The 20,893-nt window shown below is 30.3% G+C and overlaps 2 protein-coding genes across 2 annotated transcripts; both read left to right on the top strand.

Annotated features, from left to right (window-relative positions):
- Nucleotides 1-2,058: 2,058 nt before the first annotated feature.
- On the top strand, nucleotides 2,059-7,157 carry TPS7 (trehalose-phosphatase/synthase 7). The gene is made up of 4 exons (XM_020359953.3): nucleotides 2,059-2,384; nucleotides 2,906-4,939; nucleotides 5,554-5,827; nucleotides 6,613-7,157. Exons 2-4 carry the CDS (start codon nucleotides 2,952-2,954, stop codon nucleotides 6,931-6,933), a joined length of 2,583 nt encoding a protein of 860 aa, XP_020215542.1. The 5' UTR covers nucleotides 2,059-2,384; nucleotides 2,906-2,951; the 3' UTR covers nucleotides 6,934-7,157.
- A 6,582-nt stretch (nucleotides 7,158-13,739) lies between these two features.
- On the top strand, nucleotides 13,740-20,022 carry ASP1 (aspartate aminotransferase 1). The gene is made up of 10 exons (XM_020359873.3): nucleotides 13,740-13,966; nucleotides 14,290-14,375; nucleotides 16,527-16,733; nucleotides 16,829-16,934; nucleotides 17,039-17,143; nucleotides 17,242-17,414; nucleotides 18,483-18,642; nucleotides 19,067-19,162; nucleotides 19,395-19,489; nucleotides 19,597-20,022. The coding sequence occupies exons 1-10, from the start codon at nucleotides 13,793-13,795 to the stop codon at nucleotides 19,667-19,669; spliced, it is 1,275 nt and encodes a 424-aa protein (XP_020215462.2). The 5' UTR covers nucleotides 13,740-13,792; the 3' UTR covers nucleotides 19,670-20,022.
- The last annotated feature ends 871 nt before the right edge of the window (nucleotides 20,023-20,893 follow it).

Raw genomic sequence — 20,893 nt, 5'->3', positions numbered from 1 at the left:
ATTAATTAAAAGTTAGGTTAGATTAGATATAAGGACATAATTGACAAAATAATAATTAATATGGTCTTAAACTTTAAAAATATCAAATAAATAAAAATAAAATTTTGCTAAAAAACTGACAAAGTAAAAAGGAACAAGGTAGTATTATGGTAGAAAATGAATGTGTAACAACGTGGCAAATTACAACTCAACAACTATAGTAGTAGAATACATAAATTTAACTACCTAGGATTAACATACAAAGAGTACTTGGATATGTTGATGCTATAGTGAAGTACCTACGGTTAGCACACAACATAACAAGTATAGAAGTGAAGTAAAATTATACAATCAACATTAACATATAAACCACACCATATAACGTTAACTCGTATAGGTTTTCCAACTTAAAACAACACAACAATACTACAACTTACAACATAACATACAACTTATAAACATCTTGCATACAACACAACAACTTAAGCAACAACGCCACATATCAACTCATATCAACTTTACAACTTATCAATACAACAAAATAATGTGTTGTTACGCATTTCAATTTAGAGATTTCTTACAACACAAATGAGAAGTTTAAGTAGTTTGACCCTACTAAACCAACTTAACAACGTAATCTTTTTGGATTTGCTAGATCAACAACAAATTTAAATAAAAATTCACAATACAATATGGTTTCTCAAATTTCATCACATCGATTAGAAATTAGATAAAATAAGAGTTAATAAGTAAATGATAACCCTCGTCCTACAAGACAATTTTATAAGATTGAGTTAAACTTATAACTCACATCCTAAGACGGTACCATGTCTATTTAGATCCACTTAAAATGTATTAAGTCTAATAGTACTGGATGCGATAGGATATTGAAAAAAAATCCAAGTCTCACCTTACAAAATTAGTTTGTAAGGTGAAAATTATCTTCTATTTATAAACTCTTTATTTGTCTTATTTTTAATCAATATGAGACTTAAATTTTTTCTAATAAAAATCACCTTTGGTTTAACAATAAATAAAAAAGGAAAAGGGAGAAATGAAATTTAAATTAAAGAAAATTTAAAAATATTATTTTTCCTAAGATTTTTTTTTAATATGTTTTCCCTCTTAACTAAAAAAAAAAATATTATTATGCATGTTTTCTGTTCTCTGTATTAGAAAAATTTAAACAAACCATCAAGATATGATTGGATTTACATTAATATGACATAATATAAGTTGTTTGTGAAATATTTATGATTATGAACATATAAGATTATTTTAATATTTAATCAATTAAGTTGAGTTTGAGTCTTACATATGTAATTATATTAAATTTAGAAAAAATATTTATAATCTTTAATAATCTTATATTTAATGTGAGCAAATTTTCTTAAAATTTGAATTAGATTTCTCTTATATTTTACATTCTTTTATTTGAGCTAAAAATAAAATAAAAGATTTGTAATCCTCAAAAAAAAATCTTAAAAAAGGTTATTATTAACTCAAATATTAGATGAATAGTATCTTACATCAACATAAACTTTTATTAACAATAATAAAAAGTAAAATGAATTAAAACTTGAAACTTGAAAGGGATAAATTGTGGTACAATGATTGTGTGTGAGTGTTTCCGAGTAGCAATAGCGTTGGTTAAACTTTTTGCTCTGCGGTGATTTTCCACTTCTCATGCCCTTTTTACCCCTGTCCGCGTGGTGGGTGCAACACAGTGACGCACCAACGTACGTGTTAGGTCCGCAGCACGTGCAGAGCGCGTGGTCAATGCTCTCCCCGGGTGTTGCCAGCTGGCCTTTCTGTCGCCTCACTCGCCTCGCCAAAACCTTATCCATTTTCTCACTAACCTCACCCTCACCGTCACTCCCATTCCTCCACCTTTCCCTCGCACGTGCCAAATCCACCTCTCATTGGCCCGTCACGCCAACTCCCTCACCCCTCTGCCGCCACCGTACGCCACTGTAGATAAGAGGCCACGATTAACTTGTGCTTAAAAAAATTAAAAGAGAGAGAGACAAATGAATTTTTTTTTTCTCTCTCTTTTAAATCGGAAATATTTGATTATTGTTTTTCGTTCGCCTCAAACTCAATTCGTATGAATATGAATTAATTAATTAATAATTAATAATTAATAATTAATAATCGGTATGCGACATATTATATTAATTCTGTGAATCTGCGTTTTTATATTTCACTACAACGCTTTCCCAATTCGTAATTCATTTTGGAAGAAGAAGAAGAAGAAAGAACGAAGAGGGGGGGATCTTGTAAATAAGGAAACCCTAGTTTTTCCTTTTTTGGCTTGTTTTTCCAAATTTTCCCATTCATTTTCAGCTCCAACCTTGCTACTGTTACCAATAAGGAATCTCTTGTCATTGCTTCAATCGAACAAGGTCTGTTTTCAATTCCCCCTTTTCTCAATTTCTCCGTGTTGTGCCCCTTTTCTGTTTTGGTGAATAAGAAAGGTCTCTTTTTTTTGTTTTTCTGTGTTTGTTTTTTAATCGGGTTTTTATTTACATCGATCCTGTTGTGACGGGAAGTCGCTCGGGTTTTGTTGGGGTAATAGTGTTTCTTTTGAAAACCTTGTAGAGGGTGTTTGTTCCTATGCTCAATGTGATGTAACCTATGTGGGGGGTCAAGAATTTGGGGCTTTTGCATAGTATCTAAGATTGGAATATGTCTTGCCCAATTACCATGTGCGTGTGTGTGATGTGTCTGCATTTTGGTATAGTGATGACTATTTTCCACCAGGGAAGTATGTACCGTTATACAGTGTGGTGGGTTATCACTTAATGAATCTAGTTCTCACGTGTTGTTGTTGTTTGAGAATGTGTGTGGGTTTTGAGTTAGGTTGTTTTTGCCTCTTCAGTGATTGATGGGTTTGTGTTTGCTGTTCCTTTTGTCAATTTTGCAGAGTGAAATAGTTTTGTGGGATTGTGTATTGTTAGGAAGCCGCAAAGATGATGTCCAGGTCGTATACCAATCTTTTAGACTTGGCCTCTGGGAATTTCCCGGCAATGGGGAGGGAGACTAGGGAACGGAGGCGGTTGCCGAGGGTTATGAGTGTCCCCGGGTTTCTCACTGAGGTAGATGATCAGGCAGTTAGTGTTTCCTCTGATAATCCGTCAACAGTTACTACAGATAGAATGATCATTGTGGCAAACCAGTTACCGTTAAAGGCAAAGCGAAAAGAGGACAACAAAGGGTGGAGTTTCAGTTGGAACGAGGATTCGTTGCTCTTACAGCTAAAGGATGGACTTCCGGATGACATGGAAGTTCTTTATGTTGGATCTTTGCGTGTTGACATTGATCCGGCGGAACAGGATGATGTGTCGCAGTATTTATTGGATAAATTCAAGTGTGTCCCGACATTTCTACCTGCTGACGTTTTGGCAAAATTTTATGATGGCTTCTGTAAGAGACAATTATGGCCACTTTTTCATTACATGTTACCATTTTCGACGGATAAAAGCCATCGATTTGATCGCACTTTGTGGGAAGCTTATGTGCTAGCAAACAAACTATTTTTTCAAAAGGTAGTTGAAATAATAAACCCAGAGGATGATTACATTTGGATTCATGATTATCATTTGATGGTGCTGCCAACTTTTATAAGAAGGCGTTTTAACAGGGTTAAAATGGGATTTTTCCTGCATAGTCCCTTTCCATCATCGGAGATATACAGGACTCTTCCAGTCAGGGAAGAGATACTGAAAGCTTTACTTAACTCTGATATCATCGGATTCCATACCTTTGACTATGCTCGTCATTTCCTTTCCTGCTGCAGTCGTATGTTGGGTCTGGAGTATCAGTCAAAGAGGGGTTATTTAGGATTGGAGTATTATGGAAGAACAATCAGTATTAAGATTATGCCTGTTGGAATTCACATGGGTCGGATTGAATCAGTTATGAGAATGGCAGATGAGGAGTGTAAGGTAAGGGAGCTCAAACAGCAATTTGAAGGGAAAACCGTCTTGCTTGGTGTTGATGATATGGACATTTTTAAAGGCATAAATTTGAAGATTTTGGCTATGGAGCAGATGCTCAGACAACATCCCAAATGGCAAGGAAGAGCTGTTCTGGTCCAGATAGTTAATCCTGCTAGAGGTAAAGGGATTCATCTGGAGGAGATACATGCTGAAATACAAGAAAGCTGCGACAGGATTAACAGAATGTTTGGGCGACCTGGTTACGAACCTATTGTTTTTGTTGATAGAGCAGTTCCTATTGCTGAAAAAGTTGCCTATTACAGCATTGCTGAGTGTGTTATCGTCACAGCTGTAAGGGATGGAATGAACCTAACTCCTTATGAATATATTGCATGTAGACAGGGAATATCTGGTTCTGAATCATGTTCCAATGTCAGTGACCCAAAGAAGAGTATGCTAGTAATATCAGAATTTATTGGGTGTTCTCCATCACTTAGTGGGGCAATCCGAGTCAATCCATGGAATGTCGAAGCAACTGCTGAGGCCATGAATGAGGCCATCTCAATGAGTGATGGAGAGAAACTGTTGCGGCATGAGAAGCATTACCGATATGTCAGCACTCATGACGTGGCTTACTGGTCACGTAGTTTCTTGCAAGACATGGAGCGGGCTTGCACAGACCTTCTAAGGAAAAGATGTTGGGGAATAGGTCTTAGCTTTGGATTTAGAGTTGTGGCACTTGACCCTAATTTTAAAAAGCTTTCAATTGATGCCATGGTTTCAGCTTACAAGAGATCAAGGAGTAGGGCCATTTTGTTGGACTATGATGGTACTGTGATGCCACAGAACTCCATTAATAAGAGTCCAAGCAAGGAGGTATTGTCTATTTTGGAATCACTTAGTGCAGACCCCAAAAATATTGTTTTCATTGTTAGTGGACGGGGAAGGAATAGCTTAAGTGACTGGTTTTCTTCATGCCAAAAACTTGGAATTGCTGCAGAACATGGGTACTTCTTGAGGTTTGATCTCTCTCTCTCTGACATGTCATCTCTTTTTTCTGTTTTGCTTCATATTAGTTGTCCAAAGGTTGCTTATTGTTTGTGTCATATGAAACATATCTTAGGCACTTTCATCATATGATGAATGCAATTGAGTAGGAAACTACCATTTCTTTTTATCCAAATAAATCAGATTGCAGTAATTTCCTTTTATTCTCAGTTTGACCAAGGCCCATTAGGTGAGGATCAAAGTGATTTTGAAGTATAATTTAATAGTATCCAATTTTCCAATATGATATAATAATGAGGCATTTATTTCTGGTTTTGCAAATGTTGTTAGTGAGTCATGCTACTGTATATTTTAAACCACTGTTGAGAACATTGGCATTGGCTTTTGATAGTCATTCCCGGAGGAAATTCCTATTAAATGATATTTTATTTCTTAAGATGTTTTTCACTACTTCCTTTATGGATGTGATGATTAATCAAATCTAGAAGCTACTTTTGCACTCTCTAACATGTAGTTTCTCAAATCTTCTCTCTTGATCTTTAGTCCTTAACTTCTGTCCTGTATTCTCTGATTTGATAACATGGCAATTTTTGTAAAAAAAATTTCTTGTTTCTTTTATTTTCAGATGGTCCCATAATGGAGATTGGGAAATTTGTGGCAAGTCCTCCGACTTTGGATGGATGCAGATTGCCGAACCTGTAATGAAACTATATACAGAGGCAACTGATGGTTCCTCAATTGAAAGAAAAGAAAGTGCTTTGGTCTGGCAATACCGTGATGCAGACCTTGGTTTTGGATCTGCTCAAGCTAAGGAAATGTTAGATCATCTAGAAAGTGTTATGGCCAATGAGCCTGTTGCTGTGAAGAGTGGCCAGTTTATTGTTGAAGTGAAACCCCAGGTATATATGATTTGTCTTTATGACCCATCCAAAAAGAAAAATGGGACTTTTTATTTTACTATTGATTAATGTGAAAATCTCCTTTCTAAAGTGCTCTCCCGAGTTTGGGTTTCTATGTTATGTCATTCTAAAATTATGTCATATTCTAAAATGCAGCATATGTAGTAAGATTTAGTTATATACATTTTTCATTATTTGGTGCATTATATTTGTTCCTTCTGCTCTCACATTTTTGTGGTAGCAAATATAAAGCTATAGATATCATACAGTTGACTATTAAACCCTATTCCGATTATTTCTTCATAAATATGATTTGTGTGAGCTGCTGAGGGCTCATTAATACTTTGCCATTAATTTTTTTTAAAAAAAGTGTTAAAGGGTATTTAGATTTATTGGAACCAAATTGATGTCAAACTATATGTAGGGTGGAACTTTTTGGAACTTATTAAGAATATTATGTTTTTTCAATTTTATTTGGTTCTACTACAAGCATATAATAAGAGAACTTTCCATCCAGCAGACCAAAGAAAAATGGAATATATTTCATCCTAGACTCAGATACTTTCTTACATTCTTCTGATGTTCTGGTTTGACAAATCTCCCTGTATTTTTGGATGCAAATGATGCTTTTTAAAGGGTTTTTAGAGGTTAAAATTTTCAACTCGAATATTGAATTCGTACTGCCAGCATAGCAGCTGGTGGTTGTTAGTTGTTACTTGATCATGGTATGAACTTTATAATTGATTTGATATGCTATATAATTGTCTGTTTGTTTTTTTTTGCAGGAAGTGAGCAAAGGGTTGGTTGCAGAAAGGATATTTTCGTCAATGGTTGCAAAAGGCAAACAGGCTGACTTTGTGCTGTGTGTTGGTGATGACAGATCAGATGAGGACATGTTTGAAATAGTTAGTAGTGCCATCTCAAGGAATATTCTTGCCACCAATGCTTCTGTATTTGCTTGCACGGTTGGACAAAAACCAAGCAAAGCAAAGTATTATCTGGATGATACCACTGAGGTGACAAGCATGCTAGAATCTTTGGCCGAAGAATCAGATTCTTCACCCTACATAGAAGAAACTGGAGATTCCTCTCGGAGGCAAGTGTGACCTGAGGTTTCTCTCATTTAGATGTTGGATGGATCATTTTTTTATTTGGAATGTAATATTCGTGGTGATGATATTTGGGGTCGTTTGCAGAGTATGTTTTTATTTTTTATTTTTTATTTTTTATTTTTACTTTTTACTTTTTACGTTTTACTTTTTTACTTTTTACTTTTTTGGTTTTTCTTCTATTATATATTACATATATTTTTGGGAGAATCCCGTCATTATTTCTGTTGCAGTCATTGCTAATTTTATTATTTTAGTTGTGGAGTAGCAGATAAACATGCTAATTTGGTTTTTTTATATCCTGTGTAACAAAGGAAAGACTGACAGCTCTTGATTGGCATTGACAATTTTGCCTAATATTTATACAATTGATAGGATAAGGGAAAACTAGATTTTTTATTTTGGAAAAACGATTCAAGAGAAGTGCACAAGAGGGTATTAAATGTTCCTAAAACAAAATGATAGTCAGATAAGTGTACAATACACTGGCGTATAGCTTTGGACTTTAGGCGATAGTAGTAAATTAAGCATATTGATGTATCAAATTTTAATTTAGCTATATTGAGTAATGATGATGAAGCTATATTGATGTATGAGATTTTCATTAGGCTTTCGGGGATATTGGGTTCTGATTAATTTGCTGGATATGTTAGATTCACCGGAGGTGGTGTAGTTCTTTTTATGTTTATGTTTTTCCTATTTACAAGGTTTGGAATAAATTAATTATGAAGTAAGGGTTTCATTTAGCGAGTTGTTAACTAAATTTGTGTTATTTGAAAAAACATAGACAAGGATTTTGTTGGCTTGATATCATTGAAAAGGTTGAAAAAATTAATTTTAACATTATGCTGCGTAGTTATTGTGCTATGTACAAAACTACAACAAATTTTGTATTCCTTGGAATATCGATTAGGAAGATTCTTCCAAAGGGTTTTCTACAGCTTAAATGTCGCTGGCAGCTACCTAATGTTGCTAAACCCAAACTGTATTTCATGGAAATATATGTTCAATGGATCCCGTTCTTCTAGTTGAACAAGGAAAAATAAATAATTTCAAAGTTGTTGTTACATGTATATGTTTAAGAAATTATAGATGTAATAAAATATCTATATCTATCGATATCGTTGAATGCGAGAATCAAATAGTATGAATTTATTTTAATTTAGCTAGCTAATTATTTTAAGTTCAAATCTTAAATATATAATTGTTAAATATTTTTAACTAAAATTATTAACTTTTTCTACTAAAAATATTTCCATTGTTAACTTTTTTTATTAATAACTAAAATTAATTGTTTTAATTGTGCTTCCTAATCATAAAAAGAGAAGCATGTATGGTATATTGGTTGAGCACCACCTTACCACATAAAAACATGATTTTTTATACCATAATTTTTACACCCGCTTCCGTTTATATATATATATATATAGACACTTTTTTTCTCATCCAATTACATGCATGTCACGTTTATTAGTATATTTATCTTTCCTTCTGAGACGTAGAGACACTACCAAAGGGTGTTAAGAAAACCTTATTTTGATAAACTAATTGACCTTCATTGCTGCTCCATGATCGACGTGCCATTTCTTGCAAAATTTGAAGTCTTTGAGCACACGAGAATGAACCATTTTGGAAGTCCGAATTAGAAGGCACCACTTTCAGAAAATGTGGTCCATTCTCGTGTGTCCACAGACTTAAATTTTTACAAGAAATGACACTTTGATGATGGAGCAGCAATTAGTTGATCAAAAAAGTTTCTTCCCACCCTTTGGTAGTGTCTCCACGTCTCGGAAGGAAAGAAAATACATAGTGATAAACGTGACATGCATGTAATGTGATGAGAAAATATAAAGAAAAGAAAAGGGGTGTGAAATTATGCCATTATGGTATGTTTTAAAGTGGTAAGGTGGTGCTCAACCAATAGCATGCATGTTTCTCTTTTTATGATTTGGAAGGCATGCGTGAGCGTGAAGAAGATGAACAAGTTGAAAGTGACATTGAGCATGGTTTAACTTGAATCAAGTGGTCCTTAATTTCCTCTCCTCCCTCTTCTTACTTTCTACAATTTGTTTGCTTGCAATTCTTGTCGTTCACCTGTTACAATCCCAATCAGAAGTTGCTCGAATTAATTTTTTTCAATTCTTTTTTTCATGTTCTTTTTCTCCCTTCTTTCTATGCTCTGCTGACAGAAGAAGAAAAAAAATATTTTCATAATTTGTTCAATTGTTTTTTAATTATCTAACATGATTGTACTTAGACTTGTCAATTTAGACCACCCAAACTCATTTAAGTATGTTTAAATAGGTTAAAAAAATTTTAATCTAGTCTAATCCATAATGGATCTCGTATCAGACAAGTCAATCCATGAACCAATCAATTTTAAATTAAACAAATAAAAATTATTAAAATAAGTTGATTTTTATATAATAAGATAATAAAACATTTCTTTAATCACTATAAATTAAAATAAAAGTATATATTTTTATTTAATTATAAAATAGCAAAATATAATACATAATAATAGAAGTAAAATAAAATATATTAATTGTAACAATACATAAATACTAAAAATTAAAAATAAAACTCAATAAGTATAAAATGTTGATTTTTAAATGGACATTAATAATATATATAAGATTAAATTTATCATTTATTATCATAATAATTAAAAATTTATAAAATAAATTTAGTCATAAGCTATCCAATCCCTAACAAGTCAAGCCACTTCGAATTAGTAAAAAATTTGGTTCGACCAAAATGACTTTGAATCTAACTTTTTTTGTAGTCCAACCTGTCTAATTTATTGTACAATAATTTTTTAATTGAGAGAGAAAAATTGTTAATTATAGTAAATAATATGATAAAAAAATTAAACACAAAAATAATACATAAAATATTATATGTATATTGTATACCATTAATTAAAAATTACTCTAGATCTGGGCATAATTTTTAAAGTAATTAGTATCACAATAAACTTTTAATCATATAATAATTGATTATAATATGAAAAATTATATAGTAATATAGTGTCGATAATAATTATTCAGATCCGGACATAGAGTAAGCTAAAAGCAAAGGCAATATTTCTAGAGACCAGGAAGCACCGTCAAATGCTTTTCATGCAACACACTCAACTTAAATAAATAACGTTTAAATATATTTTTAATCTTTAAATTTAAAGGAAATTTATTTTTATCTATTGGAATCATCATTTTTCATGGCTACTAGTACAAATTTAGTTGTCCATGTTCATTATTTTTGAAATGTCTTACTAGCCTTACTTTATGCAAAAATAAAAAATGTGTCCAAACAAATAAGTTCTCAACGTAATCACACTTGATAAATTAATATAAATTAACAAAATATTTGTGAATATACAAATTCCATGTTAATTAGTTATAATTACTTTCCTGGACTATCAACTTGGATGGAAATATAAACTGTTATGAACTTTGCTTAATTACTTTGAAGTAGATTGCAAAATTTCATTTGACTTACTTGAAAAGAAAAAAAAAATGTAAATAATTTAATTATCAAATTATCTTTATTTTGAACGGAAAAGAATGAGTAAATTGAAAGAAAAAAAGTAATCATACGCAAACAAAAAAAAGCTAATTTATCAAAGATTTTTGTGTCCAAACTTCTTTATATTAACTAGGGAAGAGAGACACTACATACTTCTATTACTTAAAAAAAAATACTATGAAATTAAGAAACATAATGTGAGAAAGTAGTTTGAAAATTGTTATAAGGACAAAATTATCCAATAAATTGTGTACACCTAGCCAAAGTATTGTCTTTATATATATTTTAGGTTATAGATTATAGATACTAAAGTAAAAAAAAATAACTTTATTTATCTGTGTATTTTATGTAAAAAAAAATAAAAATAAAAATAAATAATTGATGTTAAATATATATAAGTAATCATCAATTAGAAAATGTGAATGTTTTTAAATACTTATTTAAAGAGTGTGAGATATTTTAAAAAAATTATAAAATAAAAAATAAAAAAAATAAAAAAGTATGAAAAAGATAATTTTTTGAAAGTTAAAAGATAAAATGATAAACAGAATATGCACATAAAAAAAAAGAAAAAAAAGACATAGTATGGATAAAAATATAGTTGTCAAACAAGGAAGAGACATGGGTTCATGCACATGTGATTGGGTCAAATGGGCCTCAGCCTAATACAATGCAAAAATAATATTACATTTTAATGAATAATTTGTAGAGATTGATTTAATTTTGACCCTTTTATTATCTAATTTGTATGTATCTTAATCTACGAGTTTTTTAAAGAGCTACTACACTCTTGTGAATTTTGATACACCAATAAAAAGTATTATATATATTATAAGTATAAACTTAAAATATTATTATTTTTTATCAATAAATATTTAAATTTAAAATATTATAAGTATTATCTTAATCTTCATTAACCAATTATATATAAATAACTGATTAATACGATTATATTAAAAAAATACTTTAAAATTTAAATTTTAATTCTATTTAATAGTTTTTGTATAAAGAAACATAATGAGAAGAATTTTAATTTTGAATTTGAAAAATTAACCTTCGCGATCAGATATAGGAACATTAAATTAATATTTTATAAGAAATAAAATGTTAATTTAAGCTTTTCAGAAATCAATTTATGTCACGTCTAATACATGCGACAGTTCTAACTGAAGTATATAAAAAATTAGATGGATGAATTATAATGGAACATTGAAAACGATATAATATAAAATAATGCGTCTGTACTGTGTTGACGTAAACGCACTCTTAAATCAGTATAACGTTGCAATTACTTCATCATTTGCTAGAATCTTGATGCAATAAAATCACAGTGAAAACGATTGGCTTCAACCATGGGTCAAATTATAATCATAAAAAATACAAGTACTAAATTATAATAATAGTTTTGTTTGATCAGACTTATATAATAGTATAATTCCGTGTAAAAAACGAGACATATACGGTACATCAATAAAAAAAATTTACTCCCTCTGTATAAATTTAAAGTTAATTTCACACTAATTAAAAAATAATTAAATATATTTAATGTTTTAAAAATTTTATATAAGATATATATTATATTTATTAAGATATCTTTAATCATATTTATTTTAAATAATCATCTTATAAAATATACCTATCAGTATCTTTGTTAGTAAAAATATCACATTAAATTTAACTGATATTATATAATTGTCTCAATTTATCATCTTTAAATATGTTATTAGTGACTTAAGAGATTAAAATAATATTTTTAAAAATTATAAAAATTTAAAAAAAATAATTTTAAAATTTAGAAACTATAAATAAGTTATCTTTCAATTTAGTTGACTAAAAATACATTTAATCTTTTCTATTTTTGTAATAGTTATAATTTTTAAGCGAAGTATAATAATTGGACAATGGACAAGCACCTAACTCAATTTGTATAAATTTATTTAGTGTTTAGATTTTAAGGTTTATTTTTGTCTGAATCACTGATTTCCAGCTTGAGTTTAAATTTTAGATATACAACTATGTTGACTTAAAGGAAAAGTATATTGCTATAATAGTTCTAACAATTATTATAAAAATAATATTATATAATGATAATATAAAGGATATATATTTTTTAATTATAAATTGTTATAATAATAAATATGTTACTTTTATAATAATAAATTTAAACTTTATATTAATAATATTTTTTATTTATCAACAGAACCGCATGCATCTTCTATAGGAGAAGACAAAATTTTATTGTTTAAATATTTAATATAATATTAAATTTGAGATTTTTTTTATCTAGAATTACAATGACAACACTAATATTTAAATTTAAAATTATATGCATTCTCTTCCCATCATTATGAATGAATATTGTTTTTTTTAGACTATTGGCATGTTGTTAAAAAAGATTAGCAATACATTTTGTAGGGTTAAATAAGTTCATAGTATTTCAATATTTTAAGAAGTTGATTTCTAGTTGTTATTAATTTATTTATTTTTAATTTTTAATTTTTCATTAATTTTTGTCACATAAAATAATTATTGTGATTAAGTTTTTTCTATTAAATAATAATATATATTAATAATTGATAAGATTATTAATGTTCACCTAGATATCAAATCATATAATATGTATCATATATTTAGTATCTATTATGCGGTCACAATAATATAATTATTCATGACTTATTAGTATACATCATCACTTAATAGAAAAAATTTCATCCTAAAAACTAATTTATATGAAAAAAAATAATAAAAATTTAAAATTTGGTAAAAAATTTAACAAGAACTAAAAATTAAATTCTTACAAATTTGAGGGGTTAAAAGTTTATTTAACTCCTTTTAATAACATGCATGCTAAAATTTATTAAAAATATAAGATCAAGATAGAGATTCATAATAAAATTAAAAGAAATGTGAATTTTATAAATTTTAAACAATAATACATTTTAAATAGGATTAAATTTCTTTTATATCTTTTCATTATTATTAATTATATTTTTTATACATTTGAATTAATAGTAAAAATAATTAATAATAATCATATTAATTACTTTTTTAAATTTTAATAATTTATCTTATATTACTTATAATTATAAGAGTAGTAGAAATGTATAATTAAAATAATATGTTTAGAGATAAAATAATAATAAATAATTAAAACTAAATACTTATTTAATATTTTGGAAATTGATTTGACAATGTATAAATGGTAGAGCAATAGGTGAGAGGGACCCACTGGCATTAGCATTGAATATATGAATATATATAAACATTCAACGGTAAGACATGACACTCACCGTTTCCTCTGTCTCCCCTGTTTCCGCCTCACTCACTCATGCCGATTCCTAACTCGCTCACCGCTCCAATTCTCCGCCGGAGCACCGTCGCCGGAGTTAGGTCCATCTCCTCCTGGTTCCGGAGCATCGAGCCCGCTCCCAAGGACCCGATCCTCGGAGTCACCGAAGCTTTCCTCGCCGATCAGAGTCCAAACAAGGTCAACGTCGGAGTGGTCAGTTCTCTCTCCTTTTCCATCAATTTTCGCGCTCTTTTCTCTTCTCGCAAAACTGAATCTATTGAAGTGAGCGAATCCAATCCGATCAGATCACATAAGCAGCACTGTTATATTCGTCACAGAGCGATTACCAATTTACTGTTATCTCTTTTTGTTGGATTAGTTTTGTTTTCAGAATTACTATTCGCGCATTTTGTAGGCAACGGAAAGTAGTCTTGAATGTAATTTTTGAAAACATATTTAGTGCATGTTCAAATTCAGATTCACGTTTTTGTGAAATTTATTTATTGACTTAATTTTTCAATTTTTCATGTACGAAGGGTGCGTATCGCGATGACAATGGAAAGCCTGTGGTTTTGGAATGTGTTAGAGAAGCAGAGAGGAGAATTGCTGGAAACGACTTCATGTTAGTGAAATATATATATCTCTGCTATTGTTATTTAGCCTCTTTGAATACAGATATAAAAATTTTTGAATTTTTTTTTTCCTAAAAAATACTCTTTTAAATCTAGTTGAATACAAGTTTAGATTTAATTTTGAGAGTTTATCTACTATTAAATATTTTTTTATTTCCAATTCCCAATAAAAAAAACTTTGAGAAGTGTTTCTAGCTTATATTTAAACATGTTTTTTATTTCTAATAAAAAAAAACTCTCAACATATACTTTTAATTTGTTCTTAGGTTTGCGTTAAGCATTATTTTTCATTAAATATTTTTTTCTAATGAACTTGACTAGAATACACTTTACGGTTTACACTATTGTCAATTATCTAATAATAGATTATCATGCATAATAAAATTATTAAATTTTGTAATCATTATTTCAAATTTGTATGTAAGATGATTTTTAGTTAGTTTACTATATAAATTAATTAGTTTATAAATATAGGAAAATTAAACTCTTGTATTATTGAATTACACATAGAAAATAAAAATGTATGTACCAAAAACAGGTACCTAAGGAGAAAAATATTTTATTATTTAATTAAATGTTCACAAGGCACTCACTTAGCGTTATCTTATTTTATTTAAAGAGAATGTTAATAAGTGTTTTCAAATACTGGTTAAGAATCAAGAGAATCGATCTAATGATGGTGAAGTTGGAGTAATATGTAGAAGATTTTAAGTTTGAGCTTTATCGTTGTTTTTGTGATCTTTTTCTATTAAAAAAAAAAATCTTTTTGAGAAGGTATTATTAATATATGCTTTGTTAGATTAGATTTTTAATATGTTTTTACCGTGATTTTTAATTAAAAAATATTATCTATTCATTTCTTATTAACGATTGTCTACACTTGTGTGAATGCAAATTATAATTGCTTCAATGTGTCAATTTGTGGTCTTCAAGTAAAGTTCACCCACTAGATGATTTTTCTTTTTGGGTGTGTATGGACTGTATAACGCAGTTTTGGGAATGTGATGCTACTAGTTGTTCTTGATGTGTCCTTTGAGAACTACTCACTTTTTACCCTTTATACGGAATTACGATTCCTTGCAATGTTTAGTTAGTTTCTTAGGTCTTTTGGGAAAATAATGTAGGGAATACTGCTGCTTTTATGGTGTGAAAGCTGGAAACTTTTTGAAACCCCATCTGGAATCTTTCACCCTCAGTTTTAGAACGTGCCAAACTGGACTATAATTAAGATGCTATCTGTAGATGTGAGTGGTCGAATTTAATATGAGCAACATTAGAAATACAATGTTGGTGTAATTAGTTAGGTAGAATGTAGGAGTGGTTGAAAATTTTTAAATTTATGGTGTCTAAATTTTAAAGTGATAAAGTTCAAATGCCACAGAATTCTATCCTTTTAGATGCTTCTTTCCTGATACATATAATTGATGATAAAAAAGTAATTGGGCCTGTGTCTTGCTGGCATCTAAAGCCATCTTAACTAAGAGTCAATTTTGATAAATTTCTCCAAAAAATACTTTTAAAAGAGAAAAATAAGAAGAAAAAATAAAACAATTTTTTTTTCATAAACTAAAATTAGTTTATGCATGAATTAATTTCTAGAAGTTCTTTCCTTTTAGTTTCTTTAAAATCATACTTTTAATTTATGCATAAACTAATTTTAGCTTATTGAGATTTTCCTTCCTATTTTTTTTGTAATTGTTTTTAGAGAAGTTTTTATCCAAACATACCCTAAACCTTTATATTTGAATGAAGGCTTAATCTGTTGTCTAAATAATTCTGAAAGTAAAAAATTAAGTGCCACATAACCTGAATATATTGTTAAAGTGGCAGTTGATGATGGTAGCATTTTTTTAAAAAGTAATTCATGCAATAAATAAATAACACTTGAATTCTCAGGGTTCATAGAACTACATGTTACATCAGATTTTGCATTCCAGGACAAGCTTCTAAAGAAAACAGAGCTAAGCACCTAGTGACATTCTCCAGAAACAGTTTTATTTTTTTCTTCTTCAATATCTTTATTACACTAGCAATAAAACAACGGTCTTATCTGTCAGTTCATACGATTTCAGCTTATCACATGCTTGTACTAATTTACTGCATTTAGCTATTACTTTGCACTGACGCAAATGTTTGGCCAGGGAGTATCTTCCTATTGGTGGAAGCATAAAAATGGTAGAAGAATCACTGAAGTTGGCTTATGGAGACAACTCTGAGTTCATCAAGGATAAAAGAATAGCTGCAGTGCAGGCTTTATCTGGGACTGGTGCATGTCGACTTTTTGCTGCATTTCAACAGAGATTTCATCCTAATACCCAAATCTATATACCAGTGCCTACCTGGGCCAAGTAAGTATTTATGACAAATCTTCCTCTTAATATACCTTTCAACTTTATGAGCCTTCAGTTGGCTGGATATTTATTTTTAATGTGAGAAATTACAGCCACCATAACATTTGGAGAGATGCTGGAGTGCCTATGAAGACTTTACGTTACTATTATCCTGAGTCTAGAGGATTGGATTTTGCAGGACTGATGGATGACATAAAGGTATATTGCTCTCATTCGCAACATTTCTTAGACTTGCTTTGTAGGTCTATTATGAATCTTTGCTAATACTCCATTCTCTTCTTACTTAATTATTACATATACAGAATGCTCCAGATGGTTCCTTCTTCTTGCTTCATGCTTGTGCCCATAATCCTACTGGAGTAGATCCTACAGAAGAACAATGGAGAGAGATCTCTTCGCAGATAAAGGTAAAAACTTGTGGAATAATATATAAAATCATGGGATTTTGTTATTCTTGTTTCAGTTCTTGACTTCTTTTCTTGGAAATTGTAATGACTGTTTCCAGGCCAAGGGTCATTTCCCTTTCTTTGACATGGCATATCAAGGTTTTGCAAGTGGTGATCCAGAGAGAGATGCAAAAGCCATCAGGATTTTTCTCGACGATGGTCATTTAATAGGACTTGCTCAGTCATATGCAAAAAATATGGGACTGTATGGTCAGCGAGCAGGATGCCTGAGGTAAGTAGACTATTTTACTCTTTAACTCTGGAGCAGAATGCTATGTATAGGCTCTTCAGTGGCATTTCTTGTGGTTGGGGAGTGACATATGTTGGACCTTGATGATTCTCCTAATACATTGGATGTAGATAACCCGCATGAATGTTGATTTTGATACCTCATACCTATATCATAAGGTCTGTGTATTGAGGGTATAATAGTGCAGGACAGCAGGAGTTCTGAATTCCAACATTCTAATAGTGATTATTATAATCATCTGTATCTGCAGATGGCTTCAATTTATCTCTAGATGAAGCAACAGAAATAACGGGAGACTTATTAGGATACGAACATTTTCTGCTAGAATATTAGAATTTTTTAATATATTTTATAATATATAATTGTTAAGACAGTTAGATTAGAATAATTAATCACTGATTATTGATGGTTAATTTATTAGGCTAGAGATTATTTTTTTGTCAACTGAGTTTACTCTCTATTTTATTGTAAACAACAAATAAATACTTGAACACTTGCGTAGCATAACACACCATTTCTCCCAATATTGGTCTTTCAACAACACTAAAATAACAACAATTAAAATGCAAGAACTGAAAACAATTATTTTAAATGCTTTGTGATGGGAAAAACTCCTCACACAATAAAATTATCCACACATCTAAAGATCTTAAATGGAATATGTATAGATTTTATTTCTTAGTTCTCTGTATTTAGAGCAGAATTGTAATACAAAGTTTGAATCATATAATCATCCTAATTAAAAAAATAGGAAACAAATCCCTAAAAGATATCAAAACAAATAAAAATCTGTAAATTTAAATAATATCCTTAAAATTACAAATTCCTAAAATAACTCCTTAAATTTCCACTTACTCAATTTATTTGAAATTTGAATTATTTTTTCAAGACTTTGAACGACTTTTATTGGACATTCTTTCTAATCTATGTTTGAACAATGGAAATTCCTAAGTTTGAAACCTTAGGCAGCTTTACACAACTTCTGACTTGACTGTGAAATGTGAATTACATTCTGCAAAGACATGTGCTCATGATTTTGAGTTTCTGCAGCTTGCTTTGTGAAGATGAGAAACAAGCTGTGGCCGTAAAAAGTCAGTTGCAGCTGATTGCTAGACCCATGTACAGTAACCCACCTCTCCATGGAGCGCTTATAGTTTCTACTGTCCTTGGTGATCCAGAGTTGAAGAAGTTATGGCTTAAAGAAGTCAAGGTAGAGTGCCGTGTTTTCATTCGTCTTACCTTGCAATTAGTTGATTAAGATAGTAACAAGGCCGTTATTCCTGACCTAAGGAATAGAGGTCTTGATATGGAACAGGCCTGGATTCCCAATAATGAATAGGGCGATAGAACTACAGCTACATAGTAATTCTAATTTTGAATGCACTGGACAAGGTTTTGTTGAAGTTTACAAATCCTATATCATATAATATGTTACTTTGTTGGATTGTCGTTGACTGAACATAACCTTCATAAGGATGCAATTTCAGTATGATGCTACATCATGAGTAAAATCCATCCTTTTGTAGTAAGGACAATATTATTTAATTTAAATAAATCATCAGTACAAATTTACAAACATCAAGAAGTTGTGGTAATAGATTGAAATTGGACTTACATTGTTAGTATCTTTACAGGTTATGGCAGACCGCATCATCGGAATGCGAACCACACTACGAGAGAACTTGGAAAAGAGGGGGTCTCCTTTGTCATGGCAGCACATAACCAATCAGGTCCGGTTGAACTTGTTCAGTGCACAAATGTTTCAGCCTCTGTCTTCTTTTTCTTTGCTTAGTTTCGTGCCTTGAGTTTTCTTTTATCCTTTTTTCCTCGTTACATTGGAGTGGAAGCAAGTGAAGAATTTAGGATTAAACTTCCAACATCATTTTCATTCCCAAGTATTGGTGACATTTGAACTACAAGCTGGTTGACTATTTTACTCACATGTTTTTGTTACTTTTGCAGATTGGTATGTTCTGCTACAGTGGATTGACACCGGAACAGGTTGATCGTATGACAAGCGAGTTTCATATTTACATGACCCGTAATGGTCGTATCAGGTAATACACTCAATAATCAGTTTCTTTCCACTTCCATTTTCCTAACATTCTAGAGATGAAGATGGGACTTTACTGTTTCTTACTCATCATATATGTGATTATTGCAGTATGGCTGGTCTTAATACGGGCAACGTCGGATATGTTGCTGACGCTATCCATGAGGTTACAAAATCATCCTAGATTATTCAATTACTCAAGTGACCAAATTTTTGTCCTTGGACACAAACACCTCAGAAGTAGTCTTGTCCAGGGGAGCAAAATAAACTCAATAAAGCTCCGAAACATTTTCAACTTGTTTCGGAGTTAGGTAGTCACACCCTTCGGGATTTACCTTGCATATTGAAGACCCTTATGGCATTGTATCCATTTTTATAGACCTCGTTTTAAGTACTTTGATGTGCCCCACCGCATATCATCATTTTTTTAATAAAATAATTTGAGTAGTAGATTGAAGTGAATTATTATTGTTAGTGAACCTTTGCGATTGTTGAAGCTGGAATATAAGCTCGAATGAGATTAATGACCGCGGCTAATTTTGTGTTTGAATTTGTTTTGACGCCATGACTATATTTTGGCCTATGGTGTTGGAATAACAACTTTTTGTATGCAATTGTTCTAATCAAAATGTGGATATACTTTGTTGACATCGTATAGACTAGTTGGATCGTGCAAATTTGCACCATGTAATTTTAAAAGAGAGTTGAATGAGAATAAAAGTGTGTTCTCTAATCTAAACGTGGGGAAATTGACTTGTGATCAATGTTCTTGAGTATTCTTTAAGTGATTAAAACTCAAATTAGTATTTAGGTCGCTCAAAAAAATTAAGTAAATTTATCAACTAAATGTTACACATTGTGAAATATCAAATCTCAACGATCGAACCGTTGAATTTAAAGTTCTTAATGTATAAATCAAATTTGTAAATTTTTAAAAAATTTAAAAATTATTTGATATTTTATTTCATTAATTAAAATTGACGGGTAACATGTTTTATGATTATTCGCCAATTTGAATTAATGAAATGAAATATCAAATTAATGATTTTCAAATTTTTTTAAAATTTATAGATTTGATCTATGCATTAAGAACTTTAAATTCAATGGTTGGATTTAGATCGTTGAAATTTGATGTAGAATATAAGTTATTGAAAGGAGTAAATCTAGGTAAACTTATTCCTGGAATAAACGGATCCCTCCTCACATAAAAGAGAGAAATGAGTTGAAGAATGAAGTTAATAAGAGAGAGGAAATGTTTTATTTTCTTTTAAAATTAAATTAAATTATTATAATATATCCTTTATATAAATTAACCAAATAAAAAAAAATGAATAATTTGCTTGTCCTAGAATTTTGGTATAGATTGTTAACATATTCCAACTAAAAAATAGGTGGGAGTATGTCAGCA

The sequence above is a fragment of the Cajanus cajan genome, chromosome 8 (genome assembly GCF_000230855.2).
Source record: "Cajanus cajan strain Asha chromosome 8, NIPB_CcT2T_4, whole genome shotgun sequence".
NCBI classification, from domain to species: domain Eukaryota; kingdom Viridiplantae; phylum Streptophyta; class Magnoliopsida; order Fabales; family Fabaceae; genus Cajanus; species Cajanus cajan.
The sequence above is the reverse complement of the archived record's forward strand: the minus strand, read 5'-3'. Positions and strand labels throughout refer to the sequence as shown.